Source organism: Carcharhinus amblyrhynchos, chromosome 31, assembly GCF_965287045.1.
Source record: "Carcharhinus amblyrhynchos chromosome 31, sCarAmb.v2.hapA, whole genome shotgun sequence".
Classification (NCBI taxonomy): domain Eukaryota; kingdom Metazoa; phylum Chordata; class Chondrichthyes; order Carcharhiniformes; family Carcharhinidae; genus Carcharhinus; species Carcharhinus amblyrhynchos.
The window spans coordinates 24,378,162-24,395,722 of record NC_137354.1 but is presented as its reverse complement, the minus strand read 5'-3'; the positions used below and the strand labels follow the sequence as shown (position 1 = coordinate 24,395,722).

The 17,561-nt window shown below is 48.8% G+C and overlaps 1 protein-coding gene across 1 annotated transcript in view; it reads left to right on the top strand.

Annotated features, from left to right (window-relative positions):
- The window catches only part of LOC145360424 (nuclear factor NF-kappa-B p100 subunit-like), a 77,224-nt gene extending 66,168 nt beyond the window's left edge, over positions 1-11,056 (top strand). The window contains exons 17-23 of the mRNA XM_080215628.1: positions 320-489; positions 3,086-3,188; positions 3,960-4,072; positions 4,775-4,847; positions 5,959-6,131; positions 8,116-8,227; positions 10,377-11,056. Of these exons, the coding sequence (XP_080071754.1) occupies positions 320-489; positions 3,086-3,188; positions 3,960-4,072; positions 4,775-4,847; positions 5,959-6,131; positions 8,116-8,227; positions 10,377-10,483 (851 nt within the window). The 3' untranslated portion in view covers positions 10,484-11,056. The remainder of the gene's footprint in view (positions 1-319; positions 490-3,085; positions 3,189-3,959; positions 4,073-4,774; positions 4,848-5,958; positions 6,132-8,115; positions 8,228-10,376) is intronic.
- Positions 11,057-17,561: the final 6,505 nt, after the last annotated feature.

The following is a 17,561-nucleotide window of genomic DNA, read 5'->3' as shown; positions in this document are numbered from 1 at the left end:
AATCAACCTAACCCACACATCTTTGGACTGTGGGAGGAAACCGGAGCACCCGGAGGAAACCCACGCAGACACGAGGAGAATGTGCAAACTCCACACAGACAGTGACCCGAGCCGGGAATCGAACCCAGGTCCCTGGAGCTGTGAAGCAGCAGTGCTAACCACTGTGCTACTGAACCGCCCGCAATCTGGGGTCACGCAGGGAACAAAATCCAAACCTTCAACCTTCTTTGTGAAAAGGAATCTCAGTGGCTGTGTGAAATGATTTACCCACTTCCTGCCTGTTAACTAACGATCTGAATCTCTCTCTCTGTTTCTCCAGGTTTGTACCCGGTGCACCTTGCAGTGAAAGTAAAGAATAAAGATTTACTGGAACTCCTGCTGAGCAAAGGAGCAGATAAAAACATCGCGGAGCAGAAAAGTGGCCGCACCCCTCTTCACCTGGCTGTGGAACTGCAAAGCCTAAATCTGACTGGCCACCTCCTGCTGGAGGTAAGTCCACTTTGTCCAGGCGCCACGCATGTCTGCTGCTGGACACGGGGCATCTGGGCACTCCCTACTCACCCTTTCCGCTGGGTAAAGCTGCCTGCTGTCTCGCGCTCAACACCAACGAGGACCAAACTTGCTCTCCCCTTGTTTCCAGTTGAATGGATGGTTGCAGGTCTGTACTCTTGGCTCCACATCCCATCCTCCTCCTCCAGACCCACTGCAACGGCACTGCTGACTGCCTGGCCGTGTTTGATGGTTAAAGGGGGTACATACACAATCAAATCTATGCATTGCAGTGTTTAAGTTCAGCAATGTTGCCAACAAAGAATGAATTTTTGTTTTCAAAGTCCATATTTTGCACATCAGAAACAAAATCTTTAATTTCCCTCTTGCTCAAGCCTCCCATGTGTCGCTCTCCCTCCCTGTGTTTGTTGATGCTGTACCCGGCTGGGTTAGTATCAGTGACCCTGGGAAAGGAATGGATTAAAGGGATCATTGTTAATGAGCTGTGGTGTGAGCCAAGGACAGACATGGGGGCATGGGATTGTGTGTTAAAATGGCAAGCAACTGGAGGGTCAGCGTCCCGATTGTGCTCAGCAAAGCAACCACCCAATCTGCGCTTGGTCTCTCCGATTTAGAGGAGGCCACACTGAAGAGGCTCACTCTCTCTCTTCTCTACTTATTTCTCACTCACTGCCACACGTGCATTGTCCTACTGTTCACAGTCAGGCACAGGCACAGTCAGGCACAGTCACAGTCAGGCACACGCACACCCTGTCTTGCTCACTCAGTTGTTTGCTCTTTCCCTCTGTGTCTGTGCACTCGCTCCTGTGCTTTGTCCTTCTCCCCATCCCACCCTGCCCTGGTGCTAATGCTGATGGATGTTGTTTTATGTTCGAAGCTCCTCGATTTGGCTGCATATTTGGGTTCAGTTTTAAGGAGCAGCAGGGCAGGGAGAACTGGTTCCCCGGGGAACAATTGGCCCAGAACATCCAGTCTTTAGACCATCGGAAACTGACCGTATTCCTTTAGATCCCCTCAGAAACCCCAGTGCAAGGAGTCTGTGGGAATTGGGTGGGAAATTTGAACTGCTGATGGGCACTTTCTCAGCTCCCTGGGATCCTCTGCAAAAGTTTCCAATCCTGAGTCGGGTCCCAAGACTTCAGACAATCCCAACTTACATATGGCATAAAGATGCAGTTTTGTAAATCGAACCAAGGCAGGATTTGCTCAGTTAATGGTAGGGTGTTGGGGAGAGTTATAGAACAAAGAAATATAGGGGCACAGGTTCATAACTCCTTGAAAGTGGAGTCACAGATGGACAGAGTGGTGAAGAAGGCATTTGGCAAGCCTGGTTTCGTTGGTCAGAACATTAAATACAGGAGTTGGGATGTTTTCTTCCAGTTGTACAAGACATTAATAAGGCCGCACTCAAAATATTGTGTGCAGTTCTGGTCACCCTATTGTAGAAAGAGTGCAGAAAAGATTTACTAGGATGCTACTGGGACTTGATGGTTTGAGTTATAACGAGAGGCTGGATAGACTGGGACATTTTAACCCTGGAACATAGGAGGCTGAGGGGTGATCCTACAGAGGTCTATAAAATAATGAGGGGCACAGGTCAACATCTTTTTCCAAAGGTAGGGGAGTCTAAAACTAGAGGGGATAGGTTTAAGGGGAGAGATACAAAAGGGTCCAGAGGGGCAATTTTCTCACACAGAGGGTGGTGAGAGTCTGGAACAAGCTGCCAGAAGTAATAGTAGAGGCGGGTACAATTTTATCTTTTAAAAAGCATTTAGACAGTTATATGGGTATAGAGGGATACGGGTCAAACGCGGGCAATTGGGACTATCTTAGTGGTTTAAGTTGGGCCGAAGGGCCTGTTTCCATGCTGTAAACCTCTCTGACTCTATGCAGGGAACGTTAGATCCCCTCCCTACCTGTCACCCCACATTCCCTGCCGCCTCACCCACCACCACGTTCACCCACACACTAACACATGGTATTTCAATGTCCCGGCTGGCGTTTCGATTTGTTGGCGAACACGTCCGAATATGACAGCCGGTGCTGTAAAGAGGGTGTTGCTTGACAGTCTGGTGCTGGGAGGAAGTAGGTTTGTTTGGTGGGTGCTCCGTAACTCTGCAGAATTTGGGATTGGAGGACCTCAGCAGAAATGCGGAGCTCCGGCACGGCACAGAATCGGATCTGGTGATTGCCGCGCCTCTGAAGTTTCAGGCCAAGAGTCAGAAAGCACCCTTCAAAGTGACGAGACATATTCAGTCTACCTGCCCTGAGTCAAAGAACTGATTAGATCAGTTATGGGGGTTGGTTTAGCTCAGTTGGTAGACAGCTGGTTTGTGATGCAGAGCCATGCCAACTGCACGGGTTCAATTATGTACCAGTTGAGGTTATTCATGGAGGCTCACCTTCTCATCCTCACCTTGAGTGTGGTGATCCTCGAGTCAAATACCCACCAGTCACTCTTTCCCCTCCAAGGGACAACAGTCTGTGGTCACCTGGGACTTGGCACTTTTTCAGACTGACCAATCAGTCCCGAGGCAGATGCTTCTTCTAAAGTTTTGGTTGTTGTTGATCCTAGGCTGGTGTGGAAGTTGACCGTCCTACGTTTGAGGGGAACACCGCACTTCACTTGGCTGCAGGCTATGGATTTCCAGCCCTTACAGCGATGCTGCTCACTGCAGGTTTGTTCCAGTCACGTGCGTTCTCTCCTGTTCTTGATATCCAATTTGGCCAAATCCCCTCAGAGTGGAACTATCACCGTTTGAGATTCTCTCTGTGTCTCAAAATTCCATTCCCTTTGGACTCTGCAACTGAGGATTTCATCTACATTCCTACCATCCTGAAAGGTGGCTGTTTGTGTCTCAGCCGTAGACAAATCCCCTGAAGTTTGCAGCACAGGATCTTGGCCCCAGTTATCTCTGCTGGCTGTTTGCCAGAACCGTCCACGTGCCCTTTTGCCTTTCGTCGCTCCGAATGTTTACCTTTCCCTTTAAAATGTACAACTGTCCCTGCCTGTGGGAAGCGAATTCTGCTCCAGTAACTGACTACGTAAAGAGATTCCTCCTCTTTTTAAATTGGTGTAGCCACGTCACTGACTCTCCAAGTATAGAAACACAGTTGACAATCAAAACACTTAATAATTTTAAAAACTATTAAATCTCCTCCTTTCGTAGAAGTAAACCTCACCGCCCCTCTCTACAGAATCTTGTTCTGATAAATGGCTCCAAAATCCTTTGTAATGGATTCTGTGACGTCTCACTCGCGGTGACACAATGTGTATCTTCCTCTCCTCCAACTCCCCCATTCCCCAAACATCCGTCTCCTCCTCCCCTGGTTAAATAGCTGGCTTTGCGTAGTAGTTGCCCATCTCCCTCCTTGGGAAGAGCAGAGGACGTTACTGACCGGGAAGTATATTTGACTCTGATCTTCACCTCTCCCACTGCCGACTCCAGGAGCTGATCGAACTGCGGAGAACTATGAGCCCTTGCTGGATTCTGAGGAGGAGGATGAAACAAACCAGGTCTGCCACGGACACACGCCGTTCGACATCAGTACCAGTGAGAAGGTACGTGGACGACCGGAGGAGGAAGCAGCCTCGCCTATCCCCACCCTCCACTGGTTTAATCTGCTCTGCTCCACCTTCTTCTGTCGGGAAAAAGATACAAAAGTCTGAGGTCACGTACCAACCAACTCAAGAACAGCTTCTTCCCTACTGCTGTCAGACTTTTGAATGGACCTACCTTGCATTAAGTTGATCTTTCTCTACACCCTAGTTATGACTGTAACACTACATTCTGCACTCTCTCCTTTCCTTCTCTATGAACAATATGCTTTGCCTGTATAGCGTGCAAGAAACAATACTTTTCGCTCTATACTCTTAATAATAATAAATCAAACCTAACTGGAGCAAAACTGCAATATACCCTGCACCTCTTTGCATAAAGGCCAAGATCACATTAGCATTTTCAATGATTTTTTTTGTACCTGGCCACCAACTGTTACCAGCGTCCACAAACGGACCCCAAAAACTCTGCCCCCTCCTCCCCATTCCCGGCCCCTCACCATCTTTTTTTCTCTTTTTCAGTCCAGAATGAAAGGCCTCTCACTTTCCTCCAGTTTTCTCCACTTATCAATGTTCCTTTGTCACTTTCTGCTCCCAGTTGTGAGTTTCACTGCCAGATATCTCGGTTGGTTGATTTTGAATGGGCTGTGTACGAACCCTGTTCTGGAACTGATCAGTTGAGTCTCTCCCCCTCGTTCTTTTCAGGTTCGTCATATTCTACTGGGAGAATCTTGGAAATGGAAGGAAGCGAACCAGCTGGGGACGGAAGGTCAACAAGGTAACTGCCCACCCCTCCCTCTCCATCCCATGTTGTGGGGTGGGGGAAGGCTCAGTGGACGGCACGGTAGCACAGTGGGGTTAGCACTGCTGCTTCACAGCTCCAGGGACCTGGGTTCGATTCCCGGCTCGGGTCACTGTCTGTGTGGAGTTTGCACATTCTCCCCGTGTCTGCGTGGGTTTCCTCCGGGTGCTCCGGTTTCCTCCCACAGTCCAAAGATGTGCGGGTTAGTTTGATTGGTCCGTGCTAAGAAATTGCCCCTTAGTGTCCAGGGATGTGAGGTTAGAGGGATTAGTGGGTATAATATGTAGGGATATGAGGGTAGGGCCTGGGTGGGATTGTGGTCGGTGCAGACTCGATGGGCCTCTTTCTGCACTGTAGGGTTCTATGCACCAACCAGTATTCTGCTAAGCCAGGCATTGTGCACACATAGTTTGTTTAGTGAACTGCCTCTTCTGATTTTGGAGAAAAGTTTTCAGATTGAGGTTACTCTGAGTCAATGGGATGCTGAACTGCTCAGTATTACCCTTGCTACTGGTCCTGCTTTCTGTCAGTCTGCTCATAAGAACATAAGAAATAGGAGCAGGAGTAGGCCATCCAGCCCTTCGAGCCTGCCCCACCATTCAATAAGATCATGGCTGATCTGTCACTGCTCAGTTCCACTTTCCCGCCCTCTCCCCATAACCCTTAATCCCCTCTCCTATCAAAAACCCATCAACCCGCGTATTAAAAATATTTAGCAAGGCAGCCTCCACCACTTCAACGGGCAGAGAATTCCAGAGATTCACCACCCTTTGAGTGAAGAAATTCCTCCTCAACTCCATTCTAAACCATTCTAGTTTAGTCTTCATTCCAAGGCGCACAATTGACTGATTAACTGCTTAGATGCTTAATAAAATCTGTGTTCTCGTGTGGGTGCCCAACTTGCTTTTAACTTTTGGACAGCTTTGCATCTGAGTGATTGGTTTTTGGTTGGGTCAAACAGTCTCTCTTAGTATTACCCCCCCCTCCGTCAGCCTCTCTGATAACGTTTGGGTAACTCGTCTCCCTTGCGTGTATCGAGACCCTGGTTGTAGACTAAGCTAAACAGTGGCTCTGTTTTTGCTCGCAGGCAGTATCGTATCTCTCGGCCCTGAAGTCCTGGGAGAGCTGAACGAAGTGTTAAACCAGGATGTGGTGGGATCGAACTGGGTGAAGCTGGCCGAGAAACTGAATCTTGGTTCTCTATCGGAGCTACTCAAGACCGCCAAGTCTCCGAGCAAATCCCTGTTGGATAACTTCGATGTAAGTTTGCCTGGTATTTGTTCGCTTCTCCACTGCCTCACAGCGCCAGGGACCCAGCCTCAGGTCCACTATCTATGTGTACATTCTCCCCGTGTCAACGTGGGTTTCCTCCAGGTGCTCCAGTTTCCTCCCACAGTCTGAAAAATAGAAATCATAGAAATCCTCCAGCGCAGTACAGGCCCTTCGGCCCTCGATGTTGTGCCAACCAGTGGAACCAATCTAATAACCCTCTAACCTAAACTATTCCAATCTTATCCATATGCCTATCCACTGACCATCTGAACGCCCTTAAAGTTGGCGAGTCCACAACTGCTGCAGGCAGGGCATTCCACGCCCTTACTACCCTCTGAGTAAAGAACCTACCTCCGACATCTGTCCTATAATTACCACCCTTCAATTTAAAGATATGTCCCCTCGTGTTAGCCATCACCATCCGAGGAAAAAGGCTCTCACTGTCCACCCTATCCAATCCTTTGATCATCTTGTATGCCTCAATCAGGTCACCTCGTAACCTTCTTCTCTCTAATGAAAATAACCTCAAGTCCCTCAGCCTTTCCTCATAAGACCTTCCCACCATACCAGGCAACATCCTGGTAAACCTCCTCTCCACCCTTTCCAATGCCTCCACATCTTTCTTATAATGCGGCGACCAGAACTGTACGCAATACTCCAAGTGCGGCCACACCAGAGTTTTGTACAGTTGTAACATGACCTCACGGCTCCGAAATTCAATCCCTCTACCAATAAAAGCTAACACACCGTACGCCTTCTTAACAATCTTATCAACCTGGGTGCCAACTTTCAGGGATCTATGCACATGTACCCCGAGAGTCTGCACCAACCACAATTCCACCCATTCTCTACCCCCATATCCCTACATATTTACCCGCTAATTCCTCTAATTTACACATCTCAGAACAATAAGGGGCAATTTTTTAGCATGGCCAACCTAACCTGCACATTTTTGGACTGGTTAGGTGGATTGGCCCTGCTAAATTGCCCCCTTGTGTCAGGAGGGTTATGGTTATACGATCAGAGTGGAATTGTTGTCTGTGCAGGCTCGATGGGCCAAATGGCCTCCTTCCGCAGTGTGGGGATTCAATGATGATTGGATTGGCACTGATTGACTCCATTGAGTACATACCTTGGGAAGGCTGAATTTGTGGGGGGGGGATGGGGGGGAGATGAGGATGGAGGGAATGCCTGATTTTGTTTATACAAATGATCCAAAGTCAGCTGATAAAAGAGTAGGAGTCAAAAAACTGAGAGCAGATTAGGAAGTTACTGTGCGGTGCGGATTTGACGGAATAGGTCACTATCTGTGTGGAGTTTGCACATTCTCCTCGTGTCTGCGTGGGTTTCCTCCGGGTGCTCCGGTTTCCTCCCACAGTCCAAAGATGTGCGGGTTAGGTTGATTGGCCGTGCTACGAAATTGCCCCTTAGTGTCCAGGGATGTGTAGGTTAGAGGGATTAATGGGTAAATGTGTAGGGATATGGGGGTAGGGTCTGGGTGGGATTGTGGTTGGTATCTGTACTGTAGGGTTTCTATGATTCTAAGTACAGAAAGAGGGGAAAGTACTCTCTGATTCGATGCTGAGTTATTACAAAAGGAATCAAATAGCTGAGTAGAAGGTTGGCCTTTATCGAATTAGAAGTCGGATATAGGTGAAATTTCATTTTAATGACTGTGTCCAGTTTCAGCATCAACCCTGGGAAAGATATACTGGTGTTAGAGAGAGTGCAGCAGAAATACATCAGAATTATACCAACGTGGGAAACCAGGAAGACCAACCTCTCTGGGGAAGAGAATTCCAGGTTGTTTACAGCTGGTATACTGGCCCTGCCTCAGTCTGGGGGCTGATAGGAGGATTATCCAGTGGTCTATTGTGTTTTCTCACTGACGGAGCCCGCACTGCCTTTAACTGTGCTAATGTGGTGTCCCAGTAAGATTGAAGAGTGAACTCATAAAATTATCGCTCTTCAGATTTCAGGTGGGACAATTGAGCAGTTAGTCAACGCACTACAGTGCCTCGGTCTGGAGAAGGCAGTGAACATTATCCAGAAGACTGAAACCTATAAAGCACTTCAATCCTCAGGTACTTGTCGGGTGCTGTTATTGGGGACAATGTGGCTTTTCAATCGGAGCAATGGGATTTCCCAAACATGTCTCTCAAAAACAGACTAAAGTGGGCAAGAGGGTTTGGGGGCGATGAATTAATGGGACAAGGGGGTTTGGGGGTGTGTATTAATGGGGGGAGGGGGGGTTTGGGGATGTGTGTTAATGGGGGGAGGGGGGGTTGGTGGAGTGTATTAATGGGGGCAGGGGGCTTTGGGGGTGTGTGTTAATGGGGGGGGTTGGGGGTGTGTATTAATAAGGGAGGGGGGTTTGGCGGTGTATTAATGGGGGGATGGGGGTTTGGCGGTGTATTAATGGGGGGATGGGGGTTTGGCGGTGTATTAATGGGGGGATGGGGGTTTGGCAGTGTATTAATGGGGGGGGTTTGGCGGTGTATTAATGGGGGGATGGGGGTTTGGCGGTGTATTAATGGGGGGATGGGGGTTTGGCGGTGTATTAATGGGGGGGGTTTGGCGGTGTATTAATGGGGGGGGTTTGGCGGTGTATTAATGGGGGGGGTTTGGCGGTGTATTAATGGGGGGGGTTTGGCGGTGTATTAATGGGGGGATGGGGGTTTGGCGGTGTATTAATGGGGGGATGGGGGTTTGGCGGTGTATTAATGGGGGGATGGGGGTTTGGCGGTGTATTAATGGGGGGATGGGGGTTTGGCGGTGTATTAATGGGGGGATGGGGGTTTGGCGGTGTATTAATGGGGGGATGGGGGTTTGGCGGTGTATTAATGGGGGGATGGGGGTTTGGCGGTGTATTAATGGGGGGATGGGGGTTTGGCGGTGTATTAATGGGGGGATGGGGGTTTGGCGGTGTATTAATGGGGGGATGGGGGTTTGGCGGTGTATTAATGGGGGGATGGGGGTTTGGCGGTGTATTAATGGGGGGATGGGGGTTTGGCGGTGTATTAATGGGGGGATGGGGGTTTGGCGTTGTATTAATGGGGGGATGGGGGTTTGGCGGTGTATTAATGGGGGATGGGGGTTTGGCGGTGTATTAATGGGGGGATGGGGGTTTGGCGGTGTATTAATGGGGGGATGGGGGTTTGGCGGTGTATTAATGGGGGATGGGGGTTTTGGCGGTGTATTAATGGGGGATGGGGGTTTGGCGGTGTATTAATGGGGGAGGGGGGTTTGGCGGTGTATTAATGGGGGGAGGGGGGTTTGGCGGTGTATTAATGGGGGGGTTTGGCGGTGTATTAATGGGGGGGGTTTGGCGGTGTATTAATGGGGGGGGTTTGGCGGGGAATTATGGGGGGGGTTTGGCCGGTGTATTAATGGGGGGGGTTTGGCGGTGTATTAATGGGGGGGGGTTTGGCGGTGTATTAATGGGGGGGGTTTGGCGGTGTATTAATGGGGGGGTTTGGCGGTGTATTAATGGGGGGGGTTTGGCGGTGTAATTAATGGGGGGATTGGGGGTTTGGCGGTGTATAAATGGGGGGGAGGGGGGGTTTGGCGGTGTATTAATATGGGGGGGGAGGGGGGGTTTGGCGGTGTATTAATGGGGGGGGGTTTGGCGGTTGTATTAATGGGGGGGGTTTGGCGGTGTATTAATGGGGGGGTTTGGCGGTGTATTAATGGGGGGGGTTTGGCGGTGTATTAATGGGGGGGGTTTGGCGGTGTATTAATGGGGGGGGTTTGGCGGTGTATTAATGGGGGGATGGGGGTTGGCGGTGTATTAATGGGGGAGGGGGGTTTGGCGGTGTATTAATATGGGGGGGAGGGGGGGTTTGGCGGTGTATTAATGGGGGGGGGTTTGGCGGTGTATTAATGGGGGGATGGGGGTTTGGCGGTGTATTAATATGGGGGGGGAGGGGGGGTTTGGCGGTGTATTAATGGGGGAGGGGGGTTTGGCGGTGTATTAATATGGGGGGGAGGGGGGGTTTGGCGGTGTATTAATGGGGGGTTTGGCGGTGTATTAATACAGGAGGGGATTTGGGTGGGTATTGATGGGAGTAACAGGGTTTGGGGCTGTATAAATGGGGGTAAGGGAGTTTGGGGGGTATTAATGGATGGTGAGGGGTGGTGGATTTTAAGGGATTTGAAACTCGGGGTTTTGTGGGTGAGCCTTCTGTAGTTCTCCGGTTGATGGAGAGAGTGAACAGAGTTTGTTTCTTGCAGATGGGAAGCAGTCGGTGGACAGCGCCTACGAGAGCGGATCACAAAAAGAAATCAACCCAAAGGACCATTTGCCCCCCACGACTGAGGCCAGAGAGCAGCAGATTTAACCTGGGATAAAGATCTCGTCTTTCTACACACCGGAGGGAATAGAAACGAGATCGCCATTCCTATAAACAGGACTGATTTTTGAAAGAAAATGTTTTCGATTAGCCCATTTGGATTCTATCTCTTTGTACTGAAGACTGCGGGTTGGTTGGTAGCCCTCGTCTTTTTGAGGCAGAGTGGTGTTGGGTGTCAGGATTTACTGATTCAGCTTCACGCACCAAGTGCCTGATCTAGTGCTGGCAAAAGCAGTGTTCTGATGGATGACCAGTTGCCTCTTGCTGTGCACTTCGGGTTGGATTGGCAGAGGTTGGAGCCGAGGACAGCAGTCACAGGGTGCGATGAAGAGCTGGGGAGAGGATAATGGAATTCAGGCCACCATCCCGTCCAACACTCCCCTTCACCACCCCTCCCCTCCCCTCATTCCCATCAGGTTACAAGTCCTACACAAAGTAAACCATCCTGACTGTCAACGCCACACCAGCATTGTTAATAGGATAAGGTTGGCGCTGCCACAGAAACAGGCCAGGATGATGCTCTGTCCTTACCCCTCCTCTCAGCTGCGATTAAGGTAAAAACGAGAGGAAAATCTACTTTTTACACAATGCGTAGGGGTATGGGGAACAGCACTAAAGTCCTGTCGCTTGTTTGGATAGCCGGTGCAGACATGATGGGCCGAACGGCCGCCTCCTGTGACATGCTGTCACTCCGGGAAAGAAACCTCTGCAGTACGTGGCGGGGCACCCCCCTTCTCGGAGTCAACATCCACACGATTTCACACAAACGTTTCTCTCTCTTTCACTGGTTAAGCTGCAAGAGATTGAGTCACCAGTGCTTGGATCCCCCCCCCCCCCCACCCCGCCTCAGTCCAGTACTGATGTTATATTTATGAGTTTCTTGTTAATTTATGATTTTATAGTGTAAGATGTAATAATTATTAGCCAGAGCTCGAACCTGAGCAGCTACGGTGTAGTCGTCAGTGAAAAGCTAATTCTGCTGGAGCTGCGTTCAGTGCTGAGTCCGAGCTGGTTGCGCCCTGAAAAACATGCACTCAGCAGAGGCTTCAGAAAGCAGTGATGGGCAATCTGCAGCCCTGGGGTGGGGGGGCACATGTGGCCCGCTTTAGCCCCCTGAGTGTGGCACCACGAGACATTCTGACAATTGCCCACACGCAGGCTTGCCACATTTCACTGATTTCCGTCTGTGTAGTATTTTTCCTTGACCGGTGCGTCTAAAGTGATACGCACATGTCTAACCAAAGCGTTTAGTGTTTTGTTGTTTTTGTATCATTGATAGTTCTATGAAGATGTGAATGATTTAGTATTTTCTATAAACTCGATATGAAGTGTTCAGTTAGTATGAAGTGTGCGCCACCTTATTTGTGGGATCGTGCTTTGGGAAATATGTTTGACCTCAACCTTGACCAGCCTGGGTTGCCCCTCACTGAAGATAATTTACTGCTATCATCACAAGAGTCCCTCTACGCGAAAGTTTCACAGGGGATGGATAATTGCCAGTGATGGGAGATTGCTGGCGATGGCCTGTGAGAGTTCTGTAATCTTTCTGTGGTTTAAATCCCTTTGGAACCAGCAATTAAAATAAAAGCGTTTAAAGAAAAAAACCCAGTGCATTTTCTCTCAAGCTTTCACTAATTTTGCACTGTTGTATTTATGCACAAGTTTAAGGCATCACACCAACAGAATAAAAATTCATTGCAGTAACAAACTGCAAATGAAGATAATTCATTACAACAGTAAGTTTAAGATTCATTAAGTATCAGACTGCACTCAAGGATTTTGGACCAAAACACAGGCGAGCTAAATTAAGAGGCACAAACAGATGCTGGACAATCAAACCTGTCCCTACGTTCCATGAGATGGGAGGTCCCCAGGTCCTTGTAGAATCTAGATGGTAGTGCTCGTGGGTTTGGAAGCTGCTGCCTCAGGAACCTTAGTGAGTTCCTGCAGTGCATCTTGTAGATGGTGTACACTGCTGCGACTGTGTTAGTGGTAGAGGGAGTGAATGTTTGTAGATGTGGTGCCAATCAAGTGGGCTGCTTTGTCCTGAATGGCATCAAGCTTCTCAAATGTTGTTGGAGCTGCACCCATCCAGGCAAGTGGGGAATATTCCTTCACACTCCTGACTTGTGCCTTGTAGATGGTGGATAGGCTTTGGGGAGTCAGATGGTGAGTTAGTCGACACATGCTTCCCAGCGTCTTGTAGCCACAATATTTTAATGGCTGGTCTAGTCCAGTTTCTGGTAACCGCCAAGATGTTGATTGTGGGGGAACTCAGTGATGGTAATGCCATAATGTCAAGAGGAGATGATTAGATTCTATCTTGTTGGAGATGGTCATTACCTGGCACTTAATATGGCGCAAATGTTACTTGTTACTTGTCACTTGTTGGCCCTAGGCCTGGATATTGTCTGGGTCCTGCTGCATTTGAACATTACCTATGGGGTCACGAGTGGTGCTGAACATTGTGCGATCAGTGAACATCCCCACTTACAATGAACGGAAGATGATTGATGAAGCAGTTGAAGATTGTTGGGTCTATCCTGAGGGACTCCTGCAGAGATGTCCTGGAGCTGAATTGATTGATCTCCAACCATCTAACCATCTTCCTTTTTGCCAGGTATGACCCCAACCAGTTGAGATTCTCCCCAATTCCCACTGACTCCGGCTTTGTTTGGGCTCCTGGATGCCACGCTCTGTCAAATGCGGCTTTGTTGTCAAGGGCAGTCACTCGCCTCACCGTTGCAATTCAGCTCTTTTGTCCATGTTTGACTCCAGGCTATAATGAGGTCAGGCGCTGGGTGATCCTGGCAGAACCCAAACTGAGAGTCACTGAGCAGTTTATTGCGGAGTAGATGCTGCTTGGTAACGCTGTCGATGACCCCCTTCCATCACTTTACTGATAATCGAGAGTAGCTTGGCTGGGGGTTTTAATGTCATTTATTAGTCACAAGTAGGCGTACATTAACGCCGCAATGAAATTACTGTGAACCTCACCTAGTCGCCACACTCCAGCCAACGCCTGTTCAGGTATATTGAGGGAGAATTTAGCACAGCTAATGCATCTAATCAGGACATCCTTCAGCCTATGGGAGGAACTGGAGGGGAGACACGGGGAGAATGTACAAACCCCACACGAACACTGACCCAAGCTGGGAATCGAACCCGGGTCCCTAGCACTGTGAGGCAGCAGTGCTCACCACTGTGCTGCCCACAGGTTCTAGAGCACAAGACTATTGCTGGAAATACTGTCAGGACCCGCTGCCTTTGCAGGGTCCAGTGTCTTCAGCCGTTCCTTGATATGAATGGAGGTGAATCGAATTGGCTGACGACTGGCACCTACGAGGAGGCAGAGGTGGATCTTTCAGCAACTCTCACTGAAGATTGTTGCAAATGCTTCAACCTTTTGCACAGAGCATAGAGACTCCTATATTCCCATAGCGGAATTTCACAGTAACTTTGCAGTGTTAATCTAAGCCTTACTTGTGACTAGTAAATAAACTTTAAAACAAAAGAATCCCAGTGCAGAAGAAGGCCATTTGGCCTATTGAGTCTGCACCAACTGACAGCATTCCACCCAGGTCCTACCTCCATAACCCCACATATTTACCCCTCTAATCCCCCTAACTTACACATCTTAGGACACTAAGGTGCAATTTAGCACGGCCAATCCACCTAACCTACACGTCTTTGGACACTAAGGTGCAATTTAGCATGGCCAATCCACCCTAACCTACACATCTTTGGACACTAAGGTGCAATTTAGCATGGCCAATCCACCCTAACCTACACATCTTTGGACACTAAGGGGCAATTTAGCACGGCCAATCCACCTAACCTGCACATCTTTGGACACTAAGGGGCAATTTAGCACGGCCAATCCACCTAACCTACACATCTTTGGACACTAAGGGGCAATTTAGCACGGCCAATCCACCTAACCTGCACATCTTTGGACACTAAGGGGCAATTTAGCACGGCCAATCCACCTAACCTGCACATCTTTGGACACTAAGGAGCAATTTAGCATGGCCAATCCACCTAACCTGCACATCTTTGGACACTAAGGGGCAATTTAGCATGGCCAATCCACCTAACCTACACATCTTTGGACACTAAGGGGCAATTTAGCATGGCCAATCCACCTAACCTACACATCTTTGGGAGACATGGGGAGAACATGCAAACTCCAGTCACCCAAGGCTAGAATCAAACCCACATCTCTGGTGCTGTGAAGCACCAGTGCTAAACACTGTGACACCATTGCCACCCCTCCATCACTGAAGATGCGGAGCCTCCTCCTCGAGCGAGTTAATCGCCCACCACCATTCAAGGCCGAGGGTTGAGGGGTTGGAACACTGCACCTTTGCTGGTAGAATGGCCTTGACGCTTAGGGTCTGTTCTTTGGGCCGTGGACAGTGCTTTAGTCTGCTCATATTTCTAAGTCTCAGCTACGCAAACTGCAGGAACCTCATGCTAATGCTGCGGATGCTGGAAATCTGAAATAAAAACAGAGAATGCTGGAAAAACTCAGCAGGTCTGGCAAACATGAAGAGAGAGAAACAGAGTAAACATTGAGTGTGTATGAATCTTCCACAGAACTGGGAACCCCGTGCCAAAGAAAAGCCAAGCAGTATGCCTTGATGACTATCAGCCAGTGACGCTGACATCTATCATTATGAAGTGCTCTGAAAGGCTAGAACACAGAACATTCCAGCACAGTACAGGCCCTTCGGCCCTCGATGTTGCGCCGACCAGTGGAACCAATCTAATGACCCTCTAACCTAAACTATTCCAATGTTATCCACATGCCTATCCACTGACCATTTGAATGCCCTTAAAGTTGGCGAGTCCACAACTGCTGCAGGCAGGGCATTCCATGCCCTTACTACCCTCTGAGTAAAGAACCTACCTCTGACATCCATCCTATAATTACCACCCCTTAATTTAAAGCTATGTCCCCTCGTGTTAGCCATCACCATCCGAGGAAAAAGGTTCTCACTGTCCACCCTATCTAACCCTCTGATCATCTTGTATGCCTCAATTAGGTCACCTCGTAACCTTCTCTCTAATGAAAATAACCTCAAGTCCCTCAGCCTTTCCTCATAAGACCTTCCCACCATACCAGGCAACATCCTGGTAAACCTCCTCTGCACCCTTTCCAATGCCTCCACATCCTTCTTATAATGCGGCGACTAGAACTGTACGCAATACTCCAAGTGCGGCCGCACCAGAGTTTTGTACAGTTGCAACATGACCTCACGGCTCTGAAATTCAATCCCCCTACCAATAAAAGCTAACACACCGTACGCCTTCTTAACAACCTTATCAACCTGGGTGCCAACTTTCAGGGAGCTATGCACATGTACACCGAGATCTCTCTGCTCATCCACACTACCAAGAGTCCTTCCATTAGCCCTACATTCTGTACTCCTGTTACTGTTTCCAAAGTGAATCACTTCACACTTTTCCGTATTAAACTCCATTTGCCACCTCTCAGCCCAGCTCTGCAGCTTATCTATGTCCCTCTGCAAACTGCAACATCCGTCCTCACTGTCTACAACTCCTCCAACTTTGGTGTCGTCAGCAAATTTACTAACCCACCCTTCTACACCCTCATCCAGGTCATTTATAAAAATGACAAACAGCAGTGGCCCCAAAACAGGTCCTTGAGGTACACCACTTGTAACTGAACTCCAGGTTGAATATTTCCCATCAAACACCACCCTCTGTCTTCTATCAGCTAGCCAATGGCACGAATCAATTCCAGCCTCCCGGACTACCTGGATCCACTACAGTTCGCCTACCGCCCCAACAGGTCCACAGCAGACGCCATCTCCCTGGCCCTGTACTCAATCCTGGAACACCGAGATAACAGACACCTATGTCAGGCTACAGCTCAACTTTCAACATCATTATTCCTACAAAACTCATCTCCATGGCCTGGGCCTCGGCACCTCCCTCTGCGACTGGATCCTGAACTTCCGAACCCACAGACCTCAATCAGTAAGGATCGGCAACAACACCCCCTCCACAATCATCCTCAACACCGGTGACCCACAAGGCTGTGTTCTCAACCCCCTGCTATACTCCTTATACGAATTTATACTCCTTATACCTACGAAATTCTCCTCCAACTTGATTTTCAGGTTTGCTGATGACACCACCATAGTGGGTCGGATCTCGAACAATGATGAGACAGGGTAATCAGATAGAAAACCTGGTGAACTGGTGTGAGACAATAATCCTCCCCTCAATGTCAACAAAACAAAGGAGATTGCCCCTGTCTACATCAATGGGGACGATGTAGAAATGGTTGAAAGCTTGAAGGTTTTAGGCGTCCCAATCACCAACAACCTGTCCCGGTCCCCCCCATGCCGACACTATAGTTAAGAAAACCCACCAACGCGTCTACTTTCTCTGGAGACTAAGGAAATTTGGCATGTCAGCTACCACTCTCACCAACTTTTACAGATGCACCATAGAAAGCATTCTTTCTGGTTGTATCACAGCTTGGTCTGGGCTCCTGCTCTGCCCAAGACTTCAAGAAACTACAAAAGGTCGTGAATGTAGCCCAATCCATTGTGGAAACCAACTACTGACTCTGTCTACACTCCTCGCTGGATTGGCAAAGCAGCCAGCATAATTAAGGACCCCCACGCACCCCAGACATTCTCTTTTCCACCTTCTTCCGTCAGGAAAAGGATACAAAGGTCTGAGGTCATGTGCCAACCGACTCAAGAACAGTTTCTTCCCTGTTGCCTTTTTGAATGAACCTACCTCACATTAAGTTGATCTTTCTCTACACCCTAGCTATGACTGTAACACTACATTCTGCACTCTCTCCTTTCCTTCTCTATGAACGGTATGCTTTGTCTAAATAGTGTGCAAGAACACTGTATGCTAATACATGTGACAGTAATAAATCAGATCAAATCTTGTTCAAAAGTTGCAAGGGCTGGAGTTCCTCCAATGCTATCATTTGTTCATATGTCCAAAATACCGTCTTGTGACTCAGTTTCAAGTTTTATTTCATAGAATCATACAGTCCCTACAAAACAGAAGG